The 23,822-nt window shown below is 41.7% G+C and overlaps 1 protein-coding gene across 2 annotated transcripts; it reads right to left on the reverse strand.

Annotated features, from left to right (window-relative positions):
- Positions 1 to 15,958: 15,958 nt before the first annotated feature.
- Positions 15,959 to 22,522, reverse strand: tmem170a (transmembrane protein 170A). Of its 2 annotated transcripts, XR_004556802.1 has the most exons (4): positions 22,254 to 22,522; positions 18,421 to 18,591; positions 17,049 to 17,284; positions 15,959 to 16,999 (listed from the first exon to the last, which is right to left on the reverse strand). XR_004556802.1 is itself a non-coding variant. In XM_034142105.1 (3 exons), the coding sequence occupies exons 1-3, from the start codon at positions 22,366 to 22,368 to the stop codon at positions 17,154 to 17,156; spliced, it is 417 nt and encodes a 138-aa protein (XP_033997996.1). In that variant the 5' UTR covers positions 22,369 to 22,522; the 3' UTR covers positions 15,959 to 17,153. The 2 variants fall into 2 exon arrangements, 1 of the variants encoding a protein (XP_033997996.1); XM_034142105.1 differs by having other exon boundaries at positions 15,959 to 17,284.
- Between the last annotated feature and the right edge of the window lie 1,300 nt (positions 22,523 to 23,822).

Below are 23,822 nucleotides of genomic sequence, written 5' to 3' on the forward strand. Positions count from 1 at the left end.
CTTGTATCTTGCTTATTTCTCCTTAGGAAAGCGGGCACGGGACAGCTTCCTTGACACCATCATGGCGATGGACCGCCGTGCCATGGTCAGCAAGGAGAATGAGGACCTGCGTGCCAAGGAGATGCACGACGAACGGCTGCTGCATTCACACAAGGCCCAGGAATCGGACGACCAGCTGCTCATGGTGATGCCGCGCCATGCTGACTCGGCGGCGCGCCAGGTGGAGCAACAAAATACCTTTCAGGCTGGGCTTCTGGCAGTGCAAAGCGAGCTGATTAAATCCAACAGGCCTTCAATAAAAAAATAAAGAAATACTTGTCGTCGTTGATAAACTGTACAATGACTTGTTGGGAGCCGTGTGGTGCAGTGGTCTGGTGCGTTGGTGTTCGGATCAGGGGAGCACAGGTTCAAACCCCACTGCAGTCAGCATGTCGTTGTGTCCCTGGGCAAGACACTTCACCCCAAATTGCCTACACCTGGGACAGTTAATTTTGTATTATTGTGATTATATATATATGCCACTGTTATTAATACTGACACTTCACTTTGCACTAAGGTGTGTCTCCTGAGCCTACCTATTGTTATTATATTGTTATTATATATATATATATGTTTTGATACTACTGACACTTTATTTGATATTGAAAATATTAACTTCTATTTACATGCATACGACACACCTGGGACAGCGTGATGCTGTTATTGATATTGTCTTGAGTGTGCAATAAAAGAGAACCTACATACAGAGCCTGTATCTTACATTTTTCATTACATTTCATGTAACTAAGCTTGCTTATTTCTCCTCTGACACTTTATCTTTACAGTGACCTGTGTAGCATCCTATACATCACATGTAAGTGATTATTCTGATACCATCATGTTTCATCGGTTATAAACTGGCGAAGCTTTATTTATTGTGGCTTTCAAAAAGATAATTTCATTGTATTTCAAAATGGCGTCCAACACAAGCACTATTTATTTATAGAAAGAGAAATGGTTAAGTTTGTTATTACCAGTGTTGTGAGTTCAATATTTTTAATTAATTATAGTAAGGGAACATCTTAGGAGTTAGTGTAGTGAGTTTCAGAGCAGTGTAATAATGATTTGACCTAAAAACTAAATGTTTTTATGAACATGACATGGGGATTTGCTAACTTTTGATTTCCCCCATTTTACACGACACAAATGGAGGCCACTATGGGCCAAAACTAACACGTAGGTTTCTGTAGGGTTCATGGCAGACGGATGCAGTTGCTCTCAGGAGGATATATAATAAAGGTGTGTTAGCTTTTGAGCCTATTTAGTGTGCATACGACACACCTGGCACAGTTTATTCATTTCACATGTAGCGTAGCCCGTGCATGTCGTTGTCCAATCCTTTTGTCAATCCTTCTTAACCGCCTTCGCTTCCGAATCAGCATTGCTATTGCATTTGACTGGTCGACGATCTGTAATTGTGTTTGCTTAACACTAGAACCGCCAATGGGGTCAATTTGACCCAGAGCTGTTTTTTATTGTGTGTAACTTTTTTTCAATAAAATATTAAAGTCTTCCAGTCTGTGACTTTTCCTGAAAGTGTGTTATGTAGCACCCTATGTTGTTAAAAATTGTCAATATGAAGTCAGATTGAAGAAATCGCCCAAAAAATTGCCATTTATACCTATTTCCGCCAAGCGGGTCATATTGACCCCACCCCTTTTCATATAAACATTGACGTGTTGCTATAGCAACGCCTTTTGTCTACTGCGGTTCCTTATAGATTGAGAGATAGATTGAGAGAGAGAGAGATAGATATATTGATAGATAGTTATAGATAGAGAGAGAGAGAGAGTTAGAGACAGTCTGTAGTGAAGGAGTGTGCTCCCGCTCACGGGAGACTGCTCGCGCTGCGCTCCGCAGCAAACAGCTGTGGGGCGAGTTGAAAGTACGTTATGCTGGCCGCGGTGTCTAAATAATGCTTCCGGGCCAGCGGGCCATTTATAATGTCGAGCCCTGAGAGTCCACAGATTATATTGGTATACGTTTCATCCCTGTGCGATCAAAACTCTCTGGCGGTTCTAGTGTTAAATAACTCAGACGAAGCTCATGTCTGAGGTCGGAAGGTAAACAGACGCCTCATTTACAGCAAGTGGGCGCGGGAGGTTTTTCTTCTTCTTTTTCTCTCGTTTTTTTGGCGGATTGCAACTTTAAGGTGCATACCGCCACCTACTGTACACGCCGTGAAGTTGTTTGCGGCCTGCCAGTAAACCCAAAGCAGAAGAAGAAGAAGTGACGTCAGCGGTTCATTTGCCTAATCCACCCCCAGGAACTAATTTTGGTGTGAACGCGATCTGCTTTAGTTCATCAGAACTAAAAGAGCTCTCATGAACTAAAGTTCTCATGAACTATTGTGGGAAAAGTACTTGGTGTGAACGCGCCAATTGTAAAGCACAAGTACAAGCACAAGTATACAGACAGGACGTCACAATTAAATAAAAACGTATATTAGCCTAAATAAAAAATTAACTGAAAAATAAGTGACGAATGAATGCAAAATCCAGGATTCGACCACCCAACCATCAAAAAGACAACATAGAATAGCGGACTATACGTTCAAATGCGCGTTTCACGACGGGGGTGCACAATTTGACACAACACCGGAACGGACGACAGTATCTTAATATCTTCTGAAAACAAATGCCAGTGTCACACACACACACACACACACACACACACACACACACACACACACACACACACACACACACACACACACACACACACACACACACACACACACACACACACACACACACACACACACACACACGCTCTGGTGACCGGACATCTCCTTCATAAATAGAATAACAAGGCGTAATAATCGGGCAGTTCGATGTGTGTAGAGGTGTGTGTGTGTGTGTGTGTAGAGGTGTGTGTGGCTATAACAAAGCAGCCTGCAGTCGCTCTTTAGCTATCTAATGAAGGTAAACACAGCGAAGGCTGTGTGTAAAAAGCACAGCTCCACTTCCTACTTGGCGAACCTGTAACTTTCTCGTGTGCACGAGAACATATCTCTTGCGCAAGAGAAAGTATATCGTGATGAGCAAAACCATGTCACTTGGCCCAGGTGGTTTCCGAAGAACGGACAAAACATGTTTAACGACCATAAAGGTCCATAGGTACAGGTGTTGCAGTATAACTTGAGACATGACAACTGGCTACATTCTATTATTTTCGTCATAGGAATCCGGGGCGTGTACATTGAGGACCCATTGTTGACTTACCAGGAAATAAACATGTCGATCGCCTCGTTTGTCGTTTACGTTAATCTTTTGCTATATCTGCCTTCCTAAGATCACTTTGCTGCACATTCAGTACTCGTATGTGAGGTTGTGGGTGAGAGGTCGATATTGTGACGCTTACAGGGAGGTATCGGAAATTACAAAGTAGGTGACTGTGTGAATGCCTGTTCAAAACATTGCAAACTTGAATAAATAATTTAAATTATATATTTGTGTCCGACTTGCATTTGTACATCGTTCTTAATGTGATGCGAGCAAGTTTTTTTATGAAATACCTGTATCCCTCTCATCACAACAAGACTCTACACTGTGCAGGAAAAACAATTACATACATGAAAATAACCTTGATGCATAGGAATGAAACAAACAAACTATCTTCCGTGGCTAATACTGATATGTCACAGTAACGTAAACCACAGAAAAGTAAGTCCAGCGGGGAACAAGTTCAATACAATACAGTAGCATTTGTACATCGTTCTTAATGTGATGTATAGCAGCTTTGATAGCTGTCCATACCTTCAGACAGCCTAAAAGTAAAACACAATAATAAAAATGCTTACATGACATGTCCTTTGTTAAACATTCACAGTAAACCCGGAGTGACATATGCACAATTACAAATATTATTATGATCTGCTCAGTTAATTTAGTTAATATATTCTTTATTATTCAATTCAAAGTATGTTCAAACAAATGTAAACCAAAAAATCATCCTCATTAATTTAGTTATAAATAAGAGTTACTTTACCATTAAAGCTCCATGTGACATATGTCACATTTCAGATATGTGGCACTAGGGGGGGTTTCTTATCAGAAATGTGTTCTAGTCTAAATGACGTTCCCCTATAATTTCCCAAAAGTAGAAATGGGTCCGGGTTCTTCTGGGTTAAACGTATCGCTTAAAAGGCATAATAGAACTACCGTATTATATGGATTCAACTTGTTCCCCGCTGGACTTACTTTTCTATGGTTTACCGTTACTAGTCTGTGACATATCAGTATTAGCCACGGAAGATAGTTTGTTTGTTTCATTCCTATGCATCAAGGTTATTTTCATGTATGTAATTGTTTTTCCTGCACAGTGTAGAGTCTTGTTGTGATGAGAGGGATACAGGTGTTTCATAAAAAAACTTGCTTGAGAATAGCTACAGAACTTGTATCACAATTTCATCGGTGCGGATCACAACTTGTCACAGATGATCCAGTCATCTCGATGAGCGTTCGGGCTGTGAATAAACAACTTGTGTTTTACTTTTAGGCTGTCTGAAGGTATGGACAGCTATCAAAGCTACTATACATCACATTAAGAACGATGTACAAATGAAAGTCGGACACAAATATATAATTTAAATGATTTATTCAAGTTTGCAATGTTTTGAACAGGCATCCACACAGTCACCTACTTTGTAATGTTCGATACCTCCCTGTAAGCGTCACAATATCGACCTCTCACCCACAACCTCACATACGAGTACTGAATGTGCAGCAAAGTGATCGTAGGAAGGCAGATATAGCAAAAGATGAACGTAAACGACAAACGAGGCGATCGACATGTTTATTTCCTGGTAAGTCAACAATGGGTCCTCAATGCACACGCCCCGGATTCCTATGACGAAAATAATAGAATGTAGCCAGTTGTCATGTTTCAAGTTATACTTCAACACCGGCGGTCTATCCGCCAAAACAAACTTAAGTTTGTGTCAATCACTTGCACGTCATTCTCTAGTTTGTTAAAGTGTTTCGGCAAATGTTAAAGTGTTTGTTTCGGGAAATGTTAAAGTGTTTCGGCAAATGTTAAAGTGTTTCGGCACTTGTAAATGTGTCTCTAGCTTTGTAAAAGTGTTTTGCATCTTGTTAATTTGTTTTTGTTAATGTTAAATTGTTTTTTCTTTGGTAAAAGTGTTTTGCTAATGTAATTTTGTTTTATAAAATGTAAATTTGTTTTATAAAATGTAAATTTGTCTCAAGCTTTGTTAAAGTGTTTCACACTTTGTAATTGTCGATTGCACCTCTCAGCCACTGTACCATGGGTTACACTTCATCTGCAAACAGAATGTAGCTTAAGTTCTGTACAGTTTAACAGTAGTAAATAAATGTAACCAAAAAAACATACTGGAATTACTTTGATTACAAAAGTCAATGAACAACTCTCAGCATCCTTATTGAAAACATCCCGTTCTAACAGCAGTGTGGAGCAGGACCCCCCTTTGGTGCTACTCTTCAGGAAAGGCTTACCATGAGATTGAAGTGTGTGTCCAACCATTTCTTCATGGAACTCACTTTGTACAGTAATGAACAGCACAGGGGCCCTTCCCAAACTGGTGCTAAGAAGAAGTGCCTGATTGGCTAACGGTTCTTGTATTGTGTAGCAGTAAGAGAGCCAACACAGGAACTCAGGGGCCTCTACCAAACGCTAAAGACAGATCCATACCTTTATCATCCTTTACTGTGCATGGCAGAAGCAGCGTTCACCAGCACCAAACCCAGATTCTTCCCCCGGCCTGCCCCCCCCATCCCACCTACTATCCCGTCTACTGCTCTGGGTGCAGCGTGACGCTTGGCTTTGTGTTCACAAACTCTGAAAGGTAGCATGACAGTTCAGGACAACTCGAAATGTGCATCTGCGGAGAGAGATTTGAAACACCTGTTAGCAATAGATTAAACACATGCTGTTCATTGACTACAGTTCAGCTTTCAACACCATTGTGCACTCCAAGCTGGTCATCAAGCTCAGAGACCTCGGGCTCAACAGCGCCCTCTGTGATTGGATCCTGAACTTCCTGACGGGCAGACCCCAGGCAGTGCGGGTGGGAAACATCACATCCTCCACCCTGATCCTCAACACCGGAGCCCCTCAAGGCTGCGTGTTCAGCCCTCTCCTCTACTCCCTGTTCACACACGACTGCATGGCCACACACAGCTCCAACACCATCGTGAAGTTTGCTGACGACACGACCGCCATCGGCCAGATCACAGACGATGACGAGACAGCGTACAGAGAGGAGGTCGAAAACCTGACATCTTGGTGCCAGGATAACAACATCCATCTCAACGTCAGCAAAACCAAGGAGCTGATTGTGGATTACAGGAAGCAGCAGAGAGAGGGACACGCCCCCATCGCCATTAATGGGACTACGGTGGAGAGAGTCAGCAGCTTCAGGTTCCTCGGTGTCCACATCACTGAGGACCTGACATGGACTCTTCACACCACCACCATCACCAAGAAAGCTCGACAGCAGCTCTTCTTCCTCCGCAGGCTGAGGAGGTTCAACATGGACTCCAGGATACTCTGCAACTTCTACAGGTGCACCATAGAGAGCATCCTGACCTTCTACAGGTGCACCATAGAGAGGATCCTGACCTTCTACAGGTGCACCATAGAGAGCATCCTGACCTTCTACAGGTGCACCATAGAGAGCATCCTGACCTTCTACAGGTGCACCATAGGAGAGGATCCTGACCTTCTACAGGTGCACCATAGAGAGCATCCTGACCTTCTACAGGTGCACCATAGAGAGGATCCTGACCTTCTACAGGTGCACCATAGAGAGCATCCTGACCTTCTACAGGTGCACCATAGAGAGCATCCTGACCTTCTACAGGTGCACCCTAGAGAGTATCCTGACCTTCTACAGGTGCACCATAGGAGAGGATCCTGACCTTCTACAGGTGCACCATAGAGAGCATCCTGACCTTCTACAGGTGCACCATAGAGAGCATCCTGACCTTCTACAGGTGCACCATAGAGAGCATCCTGACCTTCTACAGGTGCACCATAGAGAGCATCCTGACCTTCTACAGGTGCACCATAGAGAGCATCCTGACCTTCTACAGGTGCACCATAGAGAGCATCCTGACCTTCTACAGGTGCACCATAGAGAGGATCCTGACCTTCTACAGGTACACCATAGAGAGGATCCTGACCTTCTACAGGTGCACCATAGAGAGCATCCTGACCTTCTACAGGTGCACCATAGACTCAGGGACAGTTATATATCAGAGAGAGACGCTATTGCCGGCGTGCTGTCAGAAAACACACCTTGCCTGGTATAATAGCTCCGATTAATGCGTTTCACCGTTGAATGTGAAACACAGCGTTAACACGAAGGCGCGCGGCCCCCGTGAGAGTGGCCGCGGTGCGTTCAAGGACCTCTGCAGAAGAACGGTGGGTTACGTATTGTAACCCTAGTTCTAGAGTGATGTGTGTGTGAACAATGCATTCAGTAAAATAACCTTTTTCCTCTCAAGGGCCATTTCAATTTTTTCAACATCATCCGAGGGCCGTACAAATGATTGACCTCTGCTTAAAAATCTTTCATGCTGTGCAAAGAAAAAGCAATCTTACCAGATCCAGATATCTTACCATGACTTTCCTGTCCATGTGGACATGATTTAAGTGGGGGGGGGACCTAACCTCCTCTATGGGGGTCCGGGGGGCATGCTCCCCCGGGAAGATTTTTTTTTAAATGTTGAAGTTAAAAGCATCAATCTGGTGCACTTTGAGAGCAACATTAAGAGATCTATGGATACATCTCTCAACACCCATATGAAACAGAACTGTAAACAGATTTTCTTTTTCTTTATGGATATTTTACAAATCACTCCCCTTTCAAACTGTTTTCTTGTTTATTAAACAACTTTTTTTTACTGTCATATAGTATTTTATACCTGTTTACTTTATTCTCTTATTTTTTTATAACTATAATGATCATATAAAGATGTGCCTTTACCTCACTGGTTGTAGAAAAAGCTTCTTATATTCGTTAGCATAGATAGCTAACCAGATGCTAATAACAACAAAGTTATTGACTGTATTACATTACATTACATGTTACTTGTTAGACGCTTTTATCCAAAGCGACTTACATACTCAATACTGTGGGCAATCCCCACAGGAGCAATTTGGGGTGAAGTGTCTTGCCCAGGGACACAACGACATGCTGACTGCAGTGGGGTTTGAACCTGTGACCATCTGATCCCCATACCAAGTCTCTATCGCCACACACCTCCCTATATGTAACTGTATCTTCTAGACTGTATGATCAGTATGACAGATGAACAGATCGCCACTGGGCTTTCAACTAAAGACACAGCCACACAAAAACTGCGGCATGTGTACGGCTCCTTATGGGTACTGCAATATGTGAAGTCCCGGCCCGGAGCCGCATTCTGGTGCTCTCCGTCAGAACTGCGTTCAAGGACCCTGAACGCAGTTCGCCAGGAAAAACAGGCACTCGCTTGTTTAACTTTTTTGCGGTCTAGATTTCTTAATTTTTTTTCTTTTTTGCGTGTGTTTATAAATTACCTCGAGGGCCATACCAAATGGTCTCGCGGGCCGTATACGGCCCGGGGAACGGAGGTTCCCCACCCCTGTTCTAGAGCTACGGGCAGTAGTACTGCTCCTACAGCACTGCAAACCCTTACTACAGAGCAAACATGTGCTGGTGAAGAGCGACAACCGCACCACAGAGGCTTACATCAACAGGCAGGACGGAGTCAGATCCGCCGCCTGCCATGGCCAAGGTAGAGCCATGGCCAAGATAGTTGCTCTACGCCTTTCCACCGCAGGTGCAATAGGTGCGTTACCCACTCTGGGCCAACCTCTCCAGGCTTGGCTCCTGAGACGGACAGGCAGAGAAGGCAGGGACTGTCTGACAAAGTTATTCAGACTATCCAGGCAGCAAGAGCAGGATCCACCACAGCCTGTTACAGGCCGAAATGGGCGGGATTCCAGCGATGGTGTGAAGAAAGGAGTCTAGAGCCTCTATCGTGTATGTTGGGCTCTATTCTGTCCTACTTACAGATACTGGTGGACAGGGGGCTTGCTCATTCCACAATTAAGGTGTATGCAGCAGCCATTTCGTCCTGCCATGAGGGATTTGGAGGCAGGTCAGCCTTCAGTCAGCCGCTTATGTCGCGGTTTTTGCAGGGGGTCAGGAGGCAGCGCCCAGTGGTGCACGCCTCCGCCCCGCAATGGGACCTGCCGTTGGTGCTCGAGGCTCTGGTCACAGAACCATTTGAGCCTCTGGAGCTCTCCTCCCTGAAAGCACTGTCATGGAAGACAGCGTTGCTAATGTACTTGCCTTGACTTCGGCCAAGAGAGTGTCCGAGCTGACCGCTCTGTTGGTGCACCCAAGTTGTCTTTTGATCCGGGGTGACCGTAGCGGGGCGACACTCAGACCGAACCCCTCCTTTGCTCCCAAGAGCCTAAGGAGTTTGTTCAGGTCAAGGGCTATACAGTTAGACGGCTTTAGTCTTCCACCCCATACTGGGGACAGGGAGGCTAAATTGCACCTCCTCTGCCCGATGCGTGCGCTAGCATGTTATGTAGAGCCCACGACTGCCACTAGGCGCACTGAACAACTGTTTGTGTGCTTTTGGGATGGTGTGGCCGGTAAGGCTCTGTCCAAGAAACGCCTAACAGGATGGCTCTGCGAGTGCATTTCACATGCCTATGGACAGGCGGGGAGAGCCTTTCCCACCGGGGTCCATGCACACTCTACACGTGGTATGGCTGTATCAACAGCTTTGTTCAACGGCGTAAGTGTGGAGGGCATATGCACGGCGGAGTTTTGGTCTATGCCAGGCCCCTTCATAAGGTTTTATCTTTGGACATGTCTGGCTCCTTTTCATCGTCTGTGCTTGCTGGGGCAACACAGGACTGGTGAGGGGGGGGGGGGGCTGTGGGTCATTAGGTATCTGACCCCCCCCTGGACATAATGCACTTATGTTTTCCCATGCTCCTTAGGGACCAGGGAAACATGGTGCGCAGTAAGCCCCATACAGGGCTGGAGGCCTTCCCCACTATCGTCCATGCACACTCTACACGAGGTAAGCGTGTGTGAGTGTGGGGGACATGGTGCACTTACGTTCTCCCCATGCTCCTTAGGGACCCGGGAAACATGGTGCACGGTAAGCCCCATGCAGGGCTCTCACAGGCAGGCGGGAGAGCCTGCCTCACTATTTTCCATGCCGCTCTACACGAGGTAAGCGTGTGTGAGTGTGCTCTATCCAAGCTGCGGCCCCGACTTCTCCACGGTCACAACCGCTGTTGGCTGTTAACCAAAGGCCGGTCAGGGGCAGTGTGATGGGTCGATGTTGTTGGACGACAGGGCGTTTATACATCGGGGCTCCACCCACTGTACCCATAGATTCCAGTAGAGGGCGGAGCCTGTGTGATATATAACGGGGGGTTACGTATTGTAACCCTAGTTATATAAGCACAGGCGGAGCCCTCTACCTGGGGGCCATGTCTTTCCTATACCGCTCGCTGAAGAGGGTGGAGGATGGCAGTCGGGAGGCGTAGCCGCCTTATATACTGTGGGCCTGCGCAGGCATTCAGGTAGGCTCGCCCCGATTGGCCGGCTACGTTTATGCAACTCAGTAGGTGAATGCTCGCATAGCATGGTGGTAGAGAGTAGTACCCATAGAGTCCAGTAGAGGGCTCCGCCTCTGCTTATATAGTGTGGAGGCCTGCAGGCAGACCCCTCTCCCCGTGTGTGACCACAGGGGGGCAGCGCTGAACATCACCTTTAGTTTCTCACTTTTAAACAGCTTCATTCAGAGAGCAGCAGCAGTTCACACTATTTAGCAGGAAGTCTCTGATGCACTGATCCTCATCATTTAACATTATAAAGAGTATTTTAAACAGTATTGTAAGTAACTAAGTACATTTACTAAAGTACTGTGTTTAAGTAGAATGTTGACGTATTTGTACTTTACTTGAGTATATCCATTTTATGCTACTTTGTACTTCTACTCCACTACAGTTCAGAGGTAAATGGTGTACTTTGACTCCACTACATGTATTTAATGCCTTTAGTTACTTTACAGATCTGGATGAATGATGTGAAATATAATCAAGTGTTAAATCAGACTTTAGTTCCACCTGGAGTAAATTCACAAGCTACCCTGCAGTATACAAAGTCATTCAAACTAGCTGCACCTTTACCAGCTTTGAGAACACTTTCATGATCAATCATTATAAAACATATCATATACTGTATATTATTCTGAAATGGACCAATCTGCACAATCACTACTATTACTGTCGCTACTTTAAGTATATGTTGATGATAATACTTTTCTACTTTTACTTGAGGAACATTTTGAATACAGGACTTTTACTTGTAACAGAGTATTCCTACACTCTGGTACTTTTACTCAAGTACAAGATCTGAGTACTGCTCCCACCTCTGATTTTACCTACATAATATTAGATAGATTAATATTTGATAATGGTAATATTTGTGCATTTTGTGAAACTGAAGTGAAAGTACAAGAATACATTTTTAAAGTAATAAATAGTTATTAGATGTATCATTGTATTATAATGAAACAAACTCTACTAAGGAAGTGAAGTTTAAAGTAAAAAATACAAATAAAGTTTATTATTATATTATGGAGCTGCAGAAAAGTCCTAGCTTACAACAGGTACGACTTCATGAAAACATTGTTTGTTAAAGATCTTCTCTAAAATAAATAATTTATATAATAATCTTTAAGTATATTTGAATAATGCAGCATTCCCTCTAATATTGCAAATCATATGGAAATTGCCATTTAACTCAATATATTGCAATTAGTTACATTTTACAAATCAAGCAGCCCTTGTTCTGATGTATTCATTATGTAACATAGAAAACATGGTTTAATATTTTAATATGCAAAAATAATCCTACAAACAGCTCTCACAACTAGAGGTCGCTAAAGAACATGGAGATCAACTACAAGATAATAGTTAAAACATTTTTTATTCCATGAAAATATGAACCATTGGCACTTAATTTACTCAAATAAAATCAACTTTAAAACCTTTTAATCTGGTAAAAATGTAACAATATCAGTCCAGGAATGCGGACCAAACCACACAGAGAGAGTGGTTCTGTCACAGCAGAGACTTTACCGTCCATCACAGATCATTGTATCAGAACATTCACTAAAACTGGAATCGTAATAACCAGGAGGCTGGAAGCTGGATGACATTTTTGGCGATAACTGACATAGGGAAGCCAATCTCTGCCACAAAAATAAAAAGGCATTCAAAAATATAGAGGGCACAAATAAAAATAATTTTCATGACAAATCGAAATCATGATCATCAATTAAGAATTTGATGATCCCTAAAACCAGTTCTGAACATTTATATCAGGTCCACCTTGCTGAAACGTAGCTACTGATCTTTCTGTCTGTTATAGTGTTATGAAGTTGTGTGAGATCAGGGAGTTGTGATCAGAGTTAGAGACATGAGAGTCTATACGTTGGTCCCTGAACCCTCCCAGCTCTTAGTGTTTCTGGATGTTGTGAGGCGTGGTGCCGATGGGTGTCACGCTGATGAAATGTTTGATTGTCCCTGTGTTGGTACTATTACCATCACTATTCACTAATCACATCACTATTATTATGTAGGGAGGTTGTGTGTTGGTGTTCGGATCAGGGGGTCACAGGTTCAAACCACACTTCACCCCAAAGTGCTCCTGTGGGGATTGCCCACAGTATTGAGTATGTAAGTCGCTTTGGATAAAAGCGCCTAACAAGTGACATGTCATGTCATGTAATGTCATGTAATGTCATGTCATGTAATGTATTCTGAATCTGGCAAAATGCAGTGAAAAATGTAATAAATCCTCCTCATGAAGGTAATAATGTTAACGATTAGACTAAGCGTGAGTATTTTAAACATCCCCTTTCCTCCCCCCTCCCTGTATGAAGTGTTATTGTTAAGGCTACACGATTAATCTAATTTAAGTCAGTCGCAACACAGCCAAGTGCAATATTCAAATCGCATTAGTTACAGGCAAAATGTGTGTAAATGTTATTGTGAATTTTTACAGATCCTCTTTTCAAACCTGTTGATCATTTTAAATATATCTTTCAATAAAAATGAGAATAATGACGCAAAAATCATAAATTCTTCCAATATCATGAGTCATATCGCAATTGCAATATCAGTTCAAATAATCGCAACTAGTTGTTTTTTCCAAATTGTGCCCTCATTAGTGTTACTTAATGTTCTTTTAGCTCAGGCTAACACTTTTTAGTTGATCCTTCTGCTTTAAGTAGTGTACAGGGACTTTAACCCCATGTAAAGGATTCTGGGTGTATGCAATATGCACATACACTTACCAAATAGTTCACATACAGGATTAGCTTTATACTTGATGCTAGTGTTCACGTGGTAAATGAGTTTCCTCTCTTTAGCAGGGTCATATGAAGAGATGGATAAAGAGACTGCCAGCAGAACATGAAGAAGAACGTTTTGAAACACATAAAACACTAGTTGATGAAGATACCAAATGTTGTGTTACAGTGATGTTCAGATAAATACCAGCTGCATGTATGCACTGCTGTGACAGAACCACAGAGAAACATAGCTCAAATTACACAACCATAAAAAAATACATTCTTTAAAATGTACAGCGTAAAAGCAAGGCCAAGGGCTCATCGGTTTCTGCATCAGCCACTTGTTCTGAAGAGGTGCTTTCATTTGACTTCCAAAGATATGTACAGTAGAGCACACCAGAACTTAGGGGTTTTGTATCACATCAAAATGCATCTACAATCAAAAATAAAGACGCTCCTCTGATGGTTTAAAATCAATAGGGATCCGTTTCTTGTCCCACTCTTGGTCCCATGGGTGCTGAACTTCTGGAGTCTTCTCATCACTATCTCAGTGTTACACGTTACTTCTAGTTTTATAGACTGTACAGCCCAGAAATCAGAGCTAGTGACAAACAGGGCGCAAATGAAATCTTTGGTTGGAAGGGTTAAAGAAATTCTTTGAGGGGATAAAAAGATTAGTTTTCTCTTCTGCGTACTTCCCAATCCGGGGATCATTGGGATCATTGTGGCATACGCAGCAACATTTAGTCAACAATATATCCAATTGGAATGTGCAAAACAACAAGGAAGAACATTTTTGAATGGGTCAGAAATGGAAATGCTGCTAAGAATACGCTCACAGAAACAGCCATTTTACAGCTCTCCTCATACCAGTGTACACCTTTCTACAGATAACTGTTGGTCAAAGTATTATAAGGTGAGACTTGCCTGATCATTATGCTTGCAGTGTTCAGTGTTCTGTTAATAAAAGGCTGCAATAACACGATTTACGAGTGATGATCATTCTTCTTTTGATTACATTTGAACCATTGGCCGTTATTAATCTTTCAGCTGTTCCTGTGAGCTCTATGAATGAATTATTGATCATCCCTCTGATGGTAAATAATGATATGTCCCCTCGAGGATGGTAGACGGGTACATCTGATCATTCAGAGGTACAGCTGCTGTACAGGTGTAATGAGACTTGTAGTAGGCACAAGGATCCTCTTGCAAATAGATGTTTAAGGACATTTCTATATCCTTTTATCACAAGCTGTAAATTAAGCTTGTGGAACCCACTTCACCATGGCTTAGAATTATACAACATAACTCTTCATAAATCTGATGAAAAACAATGGGGATGTGTATTTCTTCTTCAGTTTTAGTTGTGAATTCACAGTTTTTTTTTAAACTGGCCCCTGGATGTTAGTCACACGTCTTCCATCGGGTCTATTCTTAGTCAAGCCTAGATTCTTAACTGGGTGAAACTGCGTGGGAATTTCTGGGAGCTCAATTATTTATTTTTTTGTCCTCTAGCACAGTGGTTCTCAACTGGTGGGTCGCGACCCACCCATTTTGAGTGGGTTGCAGATGTGCGAGTGAAAAAAAAATTCAAACTTAAATTTAGAAAGCCCGATTTTCTAACGCTGCGCATGCAGTAGGCGTTGGACTGGAAATGCCGGAGAACATAAACTGTTTTGAAAACTTCTGTGACAGTGATAATCTTCTCAATAAAACATCTTTGCTGATGTTTGTTTGAGTCTTCTGGCCAATCAGAATCAAGATAACGGCATGGTGTTGCTGCCGGAAGTCCCCACGGAGAATAACTTGCGGTAGAACTATTCTTTATACATCCATGGGTACATATTCAGATAAAAATGAGCACGTAATGAAATACGATCTCCGGTTGGATGATTGACAGGTCACAGAACAATGGGGGCTATCTACCCTTATCTACAAAGTAATTCACACAGACTCTCTCCTCTTTGCTCTTCTCTCTGTGAGGAGCAGCAAGTTCAGCTTCAGAACAATGTAAAAATCAAAAAATGGCATAAACTATTATTAAATATGTCGGGTAGTAATATATTTATTTATTTTCTTCTCAGAGTGTACCAGAATGCGTATTTATATGTTAGTATTTATAAAAATCTCCTGGGGGAGAATCCCCCCCAGACCCCCACTGGGGTTGGGTTTTCAGCATGTCACGTTTTTCACGTGTGGTGAATTTGCAGGATTGGCTCCAAGTCTGCCTTTTTATTGAGTACAATACAAGTGTGCCTTTTTATGTTATAGAGTTCAACTTTGATTCTAGAAACTTAATGACCATCATCAGATTAAACTTTCTTTAAAAGCATACTTGAGTTCTCTGAAGGGATATATGCACTGTACTTCACTTTAATTACAATTGTATGCTGATTTTTTGTTGAATAGATTTGAGTGAAATTTCTAAATTGTGGGTCGCGATTTATTGACGAAGGAAAGAAGTGGGTCCCGAGGCCCGACCAGTTGAGAACCACTGCTAGGATAATGTAGCTGTTTATGGTCAAGAGAAGACTTTTCATAAAACTCCATGGAACCAAAAATAAAGGGGTGGTTTATGTTTGTGTCATCAAGAGTAAAACAGTGTTGAGAGAAGGACATTTTCATCAAGACAAAGATAAAAAAAATAGATTTTAAAACAAACGCAATGTAAATTAATGTGAAAATGTTTTCTATCAGACAACAAATAATACCATTTGTGCTCGTGGTGTCAGCAGCTCGTCTAAATCAGTATTCAAGAGTAGCTAAAACTAAAAAAACAGTATCTCTTGCAAGCTATTGTTTTTCAAATGAAAGTATTACATGTTAAGTTCAACGGTCAGAATGAGTTCATTTAAAAGCACCGTCAGTTACCAACAGCAACGAAAATCAGTCACTGAAGACTGTGGGAATTTGATGAGCACGTTGAACTACAGATGAGGTTTTGCAGAAGAAAGAAAACGAGCAAAGCAATTTGGTCATAGACATCGAAAAGCTACAAAGACCTGGAAATCATTTCAAATATAAGTTCAGTGTTTTACCAAATGAACCACATGTAAAACATCAAAAGGAGGAAAGAAAAGCTCTTTCTCCGTTTTGGACATGTTTAGACTTCTATATATCCACACAAACAAACTGAAGACATTCTCTTGACATCAATAAAAATAGAAATCATCTATAAAAACCTCTTCACTTAAAATAAATGAGCTGAAGGGAACATGTCGTGGGCGCTCCTCACTCATTGGAATTACTAACAGGCAGTGGATTCATTCAAATCAATATGAGGAAGAACAAAAGGAGCAGCGAGAGAGAGAGAGAGAAAGAAAGACATCCCTGAAGAGAAACACCACTTTGGAAGTTAGAAATTAAGGCCTCGAAGGGGGAAAAAGCCAGAATCTTGCATATTACCATCATCAGTCTGTCTGTTAGCGTCTCTGTGCAGGCGGTGCATGGAGTCAAAGTCATGAGACACACACACACGGCCCCTGAGAAGAGAGAGGGTCCTCCTGCTGCCTTCACATCCTGCAGGAATGACCATGACTGTATGTGCAGCTGACCCTGGGTGAGCATCCTCAGTTTAGTCCAGAGAAGAGCTGTGTGGTGTGTGTTCGGCCCTGCAGAACACACACCACACAGCTCTTTCTGTGACAGGTGCACTCTGCTCTTGGTCCATCCAGGAAGGGCCATCATGTCCCGGGTCACATGTGTATCTAGTCCTGTACCATGTGACACTGTTGTCAGCATCGGGCTCTGCTAAAGGGTGGCGAGCACCCTGAAGAAGGAGATGATGAGGACACAGAAGGACTGTCCCACACCGAAAACAAGCGCCTCCAACGAGATCATCCTCTTCCCCGCCGCCTTGTACACTCCTGCTATGGCCGCACCTTTGAAGAAAAAGGAAAAAACACTATATTCTTGAGATTCATTGTTTGGGTTGAATTGGAAAGCAATGATTTTATGCCACAAAATGTTTTGTATAAACAGGAAGTTGAATTGAGTAATGAATAGAATTAAATAATTGCTCTACTAACATTTTGCAAGTTACAAAAATCACAATTATATTATAATATAGTGGGCCTGTTCATAGGCTCATTATTGGTACAAAATAACTGCAAGACCATTTATTTTCTATGATTTGCCGACCTGAGCCTTTGAGTGTTACAGATCTGCACTCTCTGAGATCTTAAACATGGACCTAACATGATTTCATTCTTATAAACATGAAAGTTACAAAGGTCAACCGTTCACTAAATAAATGAACCTTAAAAGCCTGTAAGAAGCTGCCTTCTCCCTGGAAAACCTGGAAAACCTGGAAAAAAGGGGAGATAACTTTTTTTATGGGTTACTAAAAGGTCATTTCTGGACTTAAATCATCTCGGCCATTCCAGTATGTAATAAAAATGACACTATAGGGCCTCAATTTTGACCCTACGGAGGAGTAATGGAGTCTAATAACGAGAATCCATCAGAATGTATACAAAAAAAAAAAACTACAATAAAAGTATATTTATGTTTTGGTGCAAAAACAATGTAGTCATGCAAGGCCATGTGCATGACATTAATGAACACTGTAATCCCCCCCACACAAGTTCAACTGTGTTCTCACTTTCTGCATGAGCATCGCTTTTACTACATTTGTGTTTTTCTGGTAATGTCTGTTTCCTAGTGCAAACAGAAACATATGATACGATATACACTATACGAGTGTGCAAAGTAGTTGCAGTTTTTCAAATGTCAATACAAGAAGGAAAACATATCTGAATGATTTATGCTTTTCTGTTCTGTAGAAACAAGACAATATAATCAATATGGTGTTTCTCTCAGTATCCTGTGAGCATTGCAGGCACATATTGGAGAGACAACAGGAAATGTGAATAATACAATCTAAATGAGGACAAATCTGCTGTCCTCTACAGTTGAAGCATTACATTCAAATATGGGAGTGAAAACTAGTACTTGTCAAGATCATTTTTCAAGGAGGGAACTACTGCACAATCACTCACAAGTACACAAGACTTACTGGTGAGGACCCCCCCACAGATGGGCCCCACGATGCCCATGAGGAGGATGGCGATGGGCATGAAGCGCGCCATCTTGTGCTGCCGCAGCGTGGCGAGGGCCAGCAGGGCGGCGGGCAGGTGGAACACCAGGGAGGAGACCGCGGCCCACAGGAACACTCCGTACCACATCTCTACACACACACACACACACAAATTATTCATTAATGTGATGCCAGCTCCCTGTCTCTACACCTTTTATCTCCTCTGGCAATTGAAAGGAATATAAATAAGTCTAGAGTACTCAGCGGATGAGGGCCCAGTGTATGGTTTGATAAGTATGGAAAATATATGACTCATATGCTCTGGCCTTCAGGCACCAGATGTTAACCCTACTGGACACTGATAAGAAGGGACAGCCCTCTCCAGCACCATCACCTTCACCCCATAGAGGAACATGCTTTGGAAGATTGCTGTTCCTAAAGTTATTGAGAACAATGATCTATGTTCGGAGAATCTAGACGCTGGCCTTTGAGCCCTAAATAGGTCTTAATATGTTTTTTATCACATTATAGACATTACAAAATGTACAAACACAGTAGCTGTGCATTCAGTCAATATACATCATGAATGCATGATCCTTTTATTTTTTAGATAACCTGTAGTTTAGCGGACACTTTAATCCAAAACGGATTACATACACTTCTATACCGTAGACATGCCTTCAGGAGCCATTTAGGGTCAAGTATCTTGCCCACCGACACTTCAACATGTTGACTGCAGGGGTTAAGGCCCTGACAAGCCGTTTTCGGCCGTCGATAGATGTCTGGCCGTCGATGAGCGTCCTGTCGCCCTACTCAGATTGGTGTGTCCCGCACCGTCGTCTCTTTTCGGCCGTGCCGACACCTTCTGCGGCCGATTCACCATGTTGAATCGGCCGCGGAGGCTGTCGGCAAAATAAATCACTCCGATTGGCTGTTCAGCTTAGCGAATCAGTGCATGAGAAGCGAAGCGGAAGTGAGGTACGCAAACAAACGATTAGGCACACACAGACGGCTATTATTTTTCCTTTTCATCTCACCTGGACGCAATAATTTATTTTACATCATGGCGATCTGGAATGAAGAAACCGAAGACCAACTCAGTTGCCACGTAATTTGCTGCAATACTTCTTCAAGTATTTAACGGACAGGACCCTGGACAATGTGGCTAATTTTTGTTTTTATTGTATTACTTACTATTTTTATCTTATTGTATTTTAGTCGATTGTTTACATTGTACAGTTCTACATTTGATAATAAACCACTTTTTACTGATACTGCAAAATACAAAACTTTATTTCGTACCTTCATACTACAGCCATTAGATAACACAACATTAGAATGAGGATAAAATTAGCTATACTACAATAAAAGTCAGAAGATAGAAATGTACATGATACATCATTTGCCTGTCAGTGTTATGATGTTGTATATGAATATAATCTTGGATTATAATTACTGATGCATGGAATGTGGTAGCAGCAGTACTTTAAGGTTGCCAACCACAATGCTTAAATAGCAGCAACGTGCAGTCAGGGGAGGCAGAGCCTCACCTGTCATACTCCAATGTAATGAAAAAACAATTAAAGAAAAACGAAATAATAATAATAATAAAATGTCTCCACTGATCTGTGTTGTAAGTGTGATTTCTGTATGATTCCAATCGCTTCTTATAGTCAAAATCAGCTAATTTGCCGAGCTCCGCTACAACTAGGCTACATGGGAGCGATGAGAAGTGAGGCAGGGACGAGCTCTGCCTCTCGTAAGCCCACAGTAACTTGCTGGAGCACGGGCACTAATTTAGCGCGGGCACTTATTTTGTGAGCGCGCTCAAGCCAGTTACTGTGGGGTAAGGTGAGGCACAGATGAGATCTGCCTCACCTCAGAATGCGTCACCCCACAGAAACTGGCTGGAAAGCGGGCCCTAAGCGCATGCCTGTTACCATCTCACTGTAGGTCACCAATGTAATGTTTGTAGATCCCTTTATTACATTTATCCTCGCCATCCATAGTCTCTAAATAACTTATTTCACGTATATATGATATTTAGGCCCGCTGGACTCATCATACAACGGCAATGAAAAAAGCACCAGGGGAGGCAGCCATAACCTCTGCCGCACTGAAGGGGGCGCACGTGAGCCCACAGGTTCTTGTTGCTACTGTAATTCTACGCAGAGACGGTAGACGCAAACAACAAACTAGACTTTTGAAACTACAGGAAGATAAGGGGGAGTTTTACAAAAAAGTAACAGAGATTGTTGTCCAGAAGGATAGCATGGACTTCATCTTCAAGTCAAGGTAAGACCACATTTGTAATGAAAATGGGATCTTACTAAGAAAGAACAATCCAATATTTAGATTTTGGGTATCCTTTTGTTGAACGGTCCGTTTAAAATGAATCGAAGCATCAGACTAAAAAAGCTTTTGAAAATAACAGAATATTTCGATTAAGGTCAAAATATAATATTTGTAAATCCGACTCTGAAAGAGTCAGTGCCTCACCAGCCATGAACCTCACCGCACGTCACTGTTAAATAGTTTCTTTCTGCTTCAGAGAGCTGAAGTTTGTATCACGTCTGTCCTCTTTTGAATGACGAATACACACTACCGATGCCTGCTGGTAAGGAGAGTTATTGTTATTATCAGCCCTTGCAAAAACAGAGCTAACATTTTTCAAATTGAGCGAAATGACGCATGGCTAAAATGCATGATCTGTTTGGTATTTTGAAAAAAAAAAAGTATAAATATGCCTTATATAGGTATGGTCCTACACTATATTATTCAAATATAGCATGATAGGTCCACTTTAAGGTAATTAGTTAGAGGCCCTATTTTATCAGTAGCCTATGTCTGGACTGCACAGCAGTTACAATGGTCAAACTACATTAGAACAGAATTGTCCCCATGTTGTCTTTAATAGTTACTAACATTAGATATTTTAATGAGATATGGACCGCAACACACACAATGTCCCTGGTTTTCATTTTTAAAATCAAGTCACCAAATGCAAGTAGTCGCCTTAGCTTATTTTGTTATGAGATGTGAATTACTGTTCAATTTAGTTGATGTAATAATCGTTTGGTTTCTTTTACATTAAAAACAAGTTACGATTTTCAAAAGGTCTTGTGTTTTTTTCGGGGGGAGGCCCTTTTTCCAGTTTAGAGCAATAGCCCCTCCAAATGTCTGTGCACGTCCCTGCTGTTCAGCTTAGCGAATCAGTGCATGAGAAGCGAAACGGAAGTGAGGGACCCAAACAAACTATTAAGAAGGCAAATCTCAGGTTGCATTTAACTCCAGCTCTCGACACAGGTTCGGGAAAGCCCCATGAGCTGTAGAGTGATAATGGAACGCACACGCTATTTGTTGTTTGTTTATATCACGCAGTCTGTTCTTCTTCTCTCGGTGTATCACGCAGTCTGTCTTCCGGTTGTTGCCTCTTACACACTACCGCCGCCTGCTGGTAAGGAGAGTTATTGCCACTCACGCATGCGCAGTTCGTACGTGCAACTTGGCCGTTGGCTGAAGTCTTTTCGGTGTGTTCCAGTGCGAAACATGGCCAAGACTCAGGAGACGTGAGGCGACGTTCCGTCGGACGTGTTCTTTGGTGTCAGTTTGGTGTGTAGGAGGCTTTAAGCTAACACGTACACCAGCGTGAAACAACTTTACTTCATCTCTAAAAACAATGCATTTAAAAGGGAATTAAGCACAATTTAACCCCCATTTTCGTTTAAAATAATTCACTAGACGCCACTATACAGCATATTCGCACTGATACACAGTGAGTAGAGCTAACAAGCTACCAAACATTAGCCCACCTGAGAAGTCGTTGAGAGATGTGTCGTTTCCTCGGTATGTGCCATTCTTCCTCGGCACTAAATTCAAACCGAGTATTTGCTGAAGAAGGTCTATCTCCGTATACTTATCCTGCATGTCTCACACCGATAGTCGACACTGCATGAATACAAATGTCCACAAGACTTGTAAAACCATAAGAGTCGGTAAGGGGATTTGCCCAGACTGTGTTGACGTAAGTAGGCTAGCTAGCATCGGGTTAGCATCAGGCTAGCCGTCAACACAACTTGTTTGACGTCATCATGCAATAGCATCCTAAAAATGTGCTACCCCCAAGTCTGGTCTGTAAGGTAACAGCGCTTCCGGATGTTAAACACTAACCTGGGCAAAATGTAAGCAGTGGTCATTAGATTGTATATAAAACGTTGCAGGTGTTGGACAGTTACTAGTTGTTAGTTATAGTTTACCCTCAATGAGGAATATTCGGTAAGCAGTTTATGGCAAGTAGGCTGCCTGACAGACTAAACCCCGGAAGATTTGGCACAGTAATATGCAACTACAAGTGTATTAAAGATACTGTATAAGGTGCATAGTGCACGACGACATAAAGGATAATTATTGACCAAATACATCTTACAATTGTCACTTACTCACAATACAACAACAATAATAACTTTCAATAGGAAGGTTTCAATTGAAATAAGGATTGTCATTTAATATCAATGTTTTTTTTATTTTATATTTGTATTAGTGATAGTTGGAATAGGTTCCATATGAAGGTCAATGAAAAGTTGAATATCAATAATGTGGGCTTTTACACATGTGGAATATATTTAAGGTTTATTGAGAATCTGACGCATAACTACATTTCTGGCTTTGAATGTAGAATAATACCCATGATGTATAAAACATTTGAAATTTAAAATGTTAAGTAGGCATAGTTCTAGTTTGAAGTATATGTAAATAGACACTTGAGCATATACTTGTGTGTCAACCTGCCCTTATAGCTGATCCCCATTAGCTGTCTGCAGCTTCAAACAAATGAAAATTATTATTTGGAAATGTTTTTAAGATTTAAAGTCGTACTTCAAAGTCTAGGCAGTATAGTTTTATATTAACTCCAATGTATCATATTCACTTGTTTGTTTGCTTGTAAGTGGAAATTAAGACTAGTAGTTCAATGTTAAGGTACTTACATATATATATATATATTTTTTTAAAGTGTAGTGGGTACTCTGCAATACACCTACACGTGAAGTTGATGACATGAACAAATGTCCAGGAAATCAACAGACTGACAAGATTCTGTTAGATAAGGATAATAAAAAACAATAAGCATTAGTAGCTTGTATATTTAATATATATATATATATATATATATATTGTTTGTTTTTTACTGATTTAACGTGACAAATGTTAAAGGACATCATTTATCTGACAAATCTTACAATCATTTTTTGGGAAATTATTGCTTAAATTAAATAGCTCCAAGTTTTGTCGAGGCTCCACTACTATTGACCAAAAAAAAAAAAAAAAAAAGCATTATACTGACCTTGTCCAGGATTTCCATTTCTGAAAGAAGTTGACATCTT

The sequence above is a fragment of the Trematomus bernacchii genome, unplaced genomic scaffold, assembly GCF_902827165.1.
Source record: "Trematomus bernacchii unplaced genomic scaffold, fTreBer1.1, whole genome shotgun sequence".
Classification (NCBI taxonomy): Eukaryota; Metazoa; Chordata; class Actinopteri; order Perciformes; family Nototheniidae; genus Trematomus; species Trematomus bernacchii.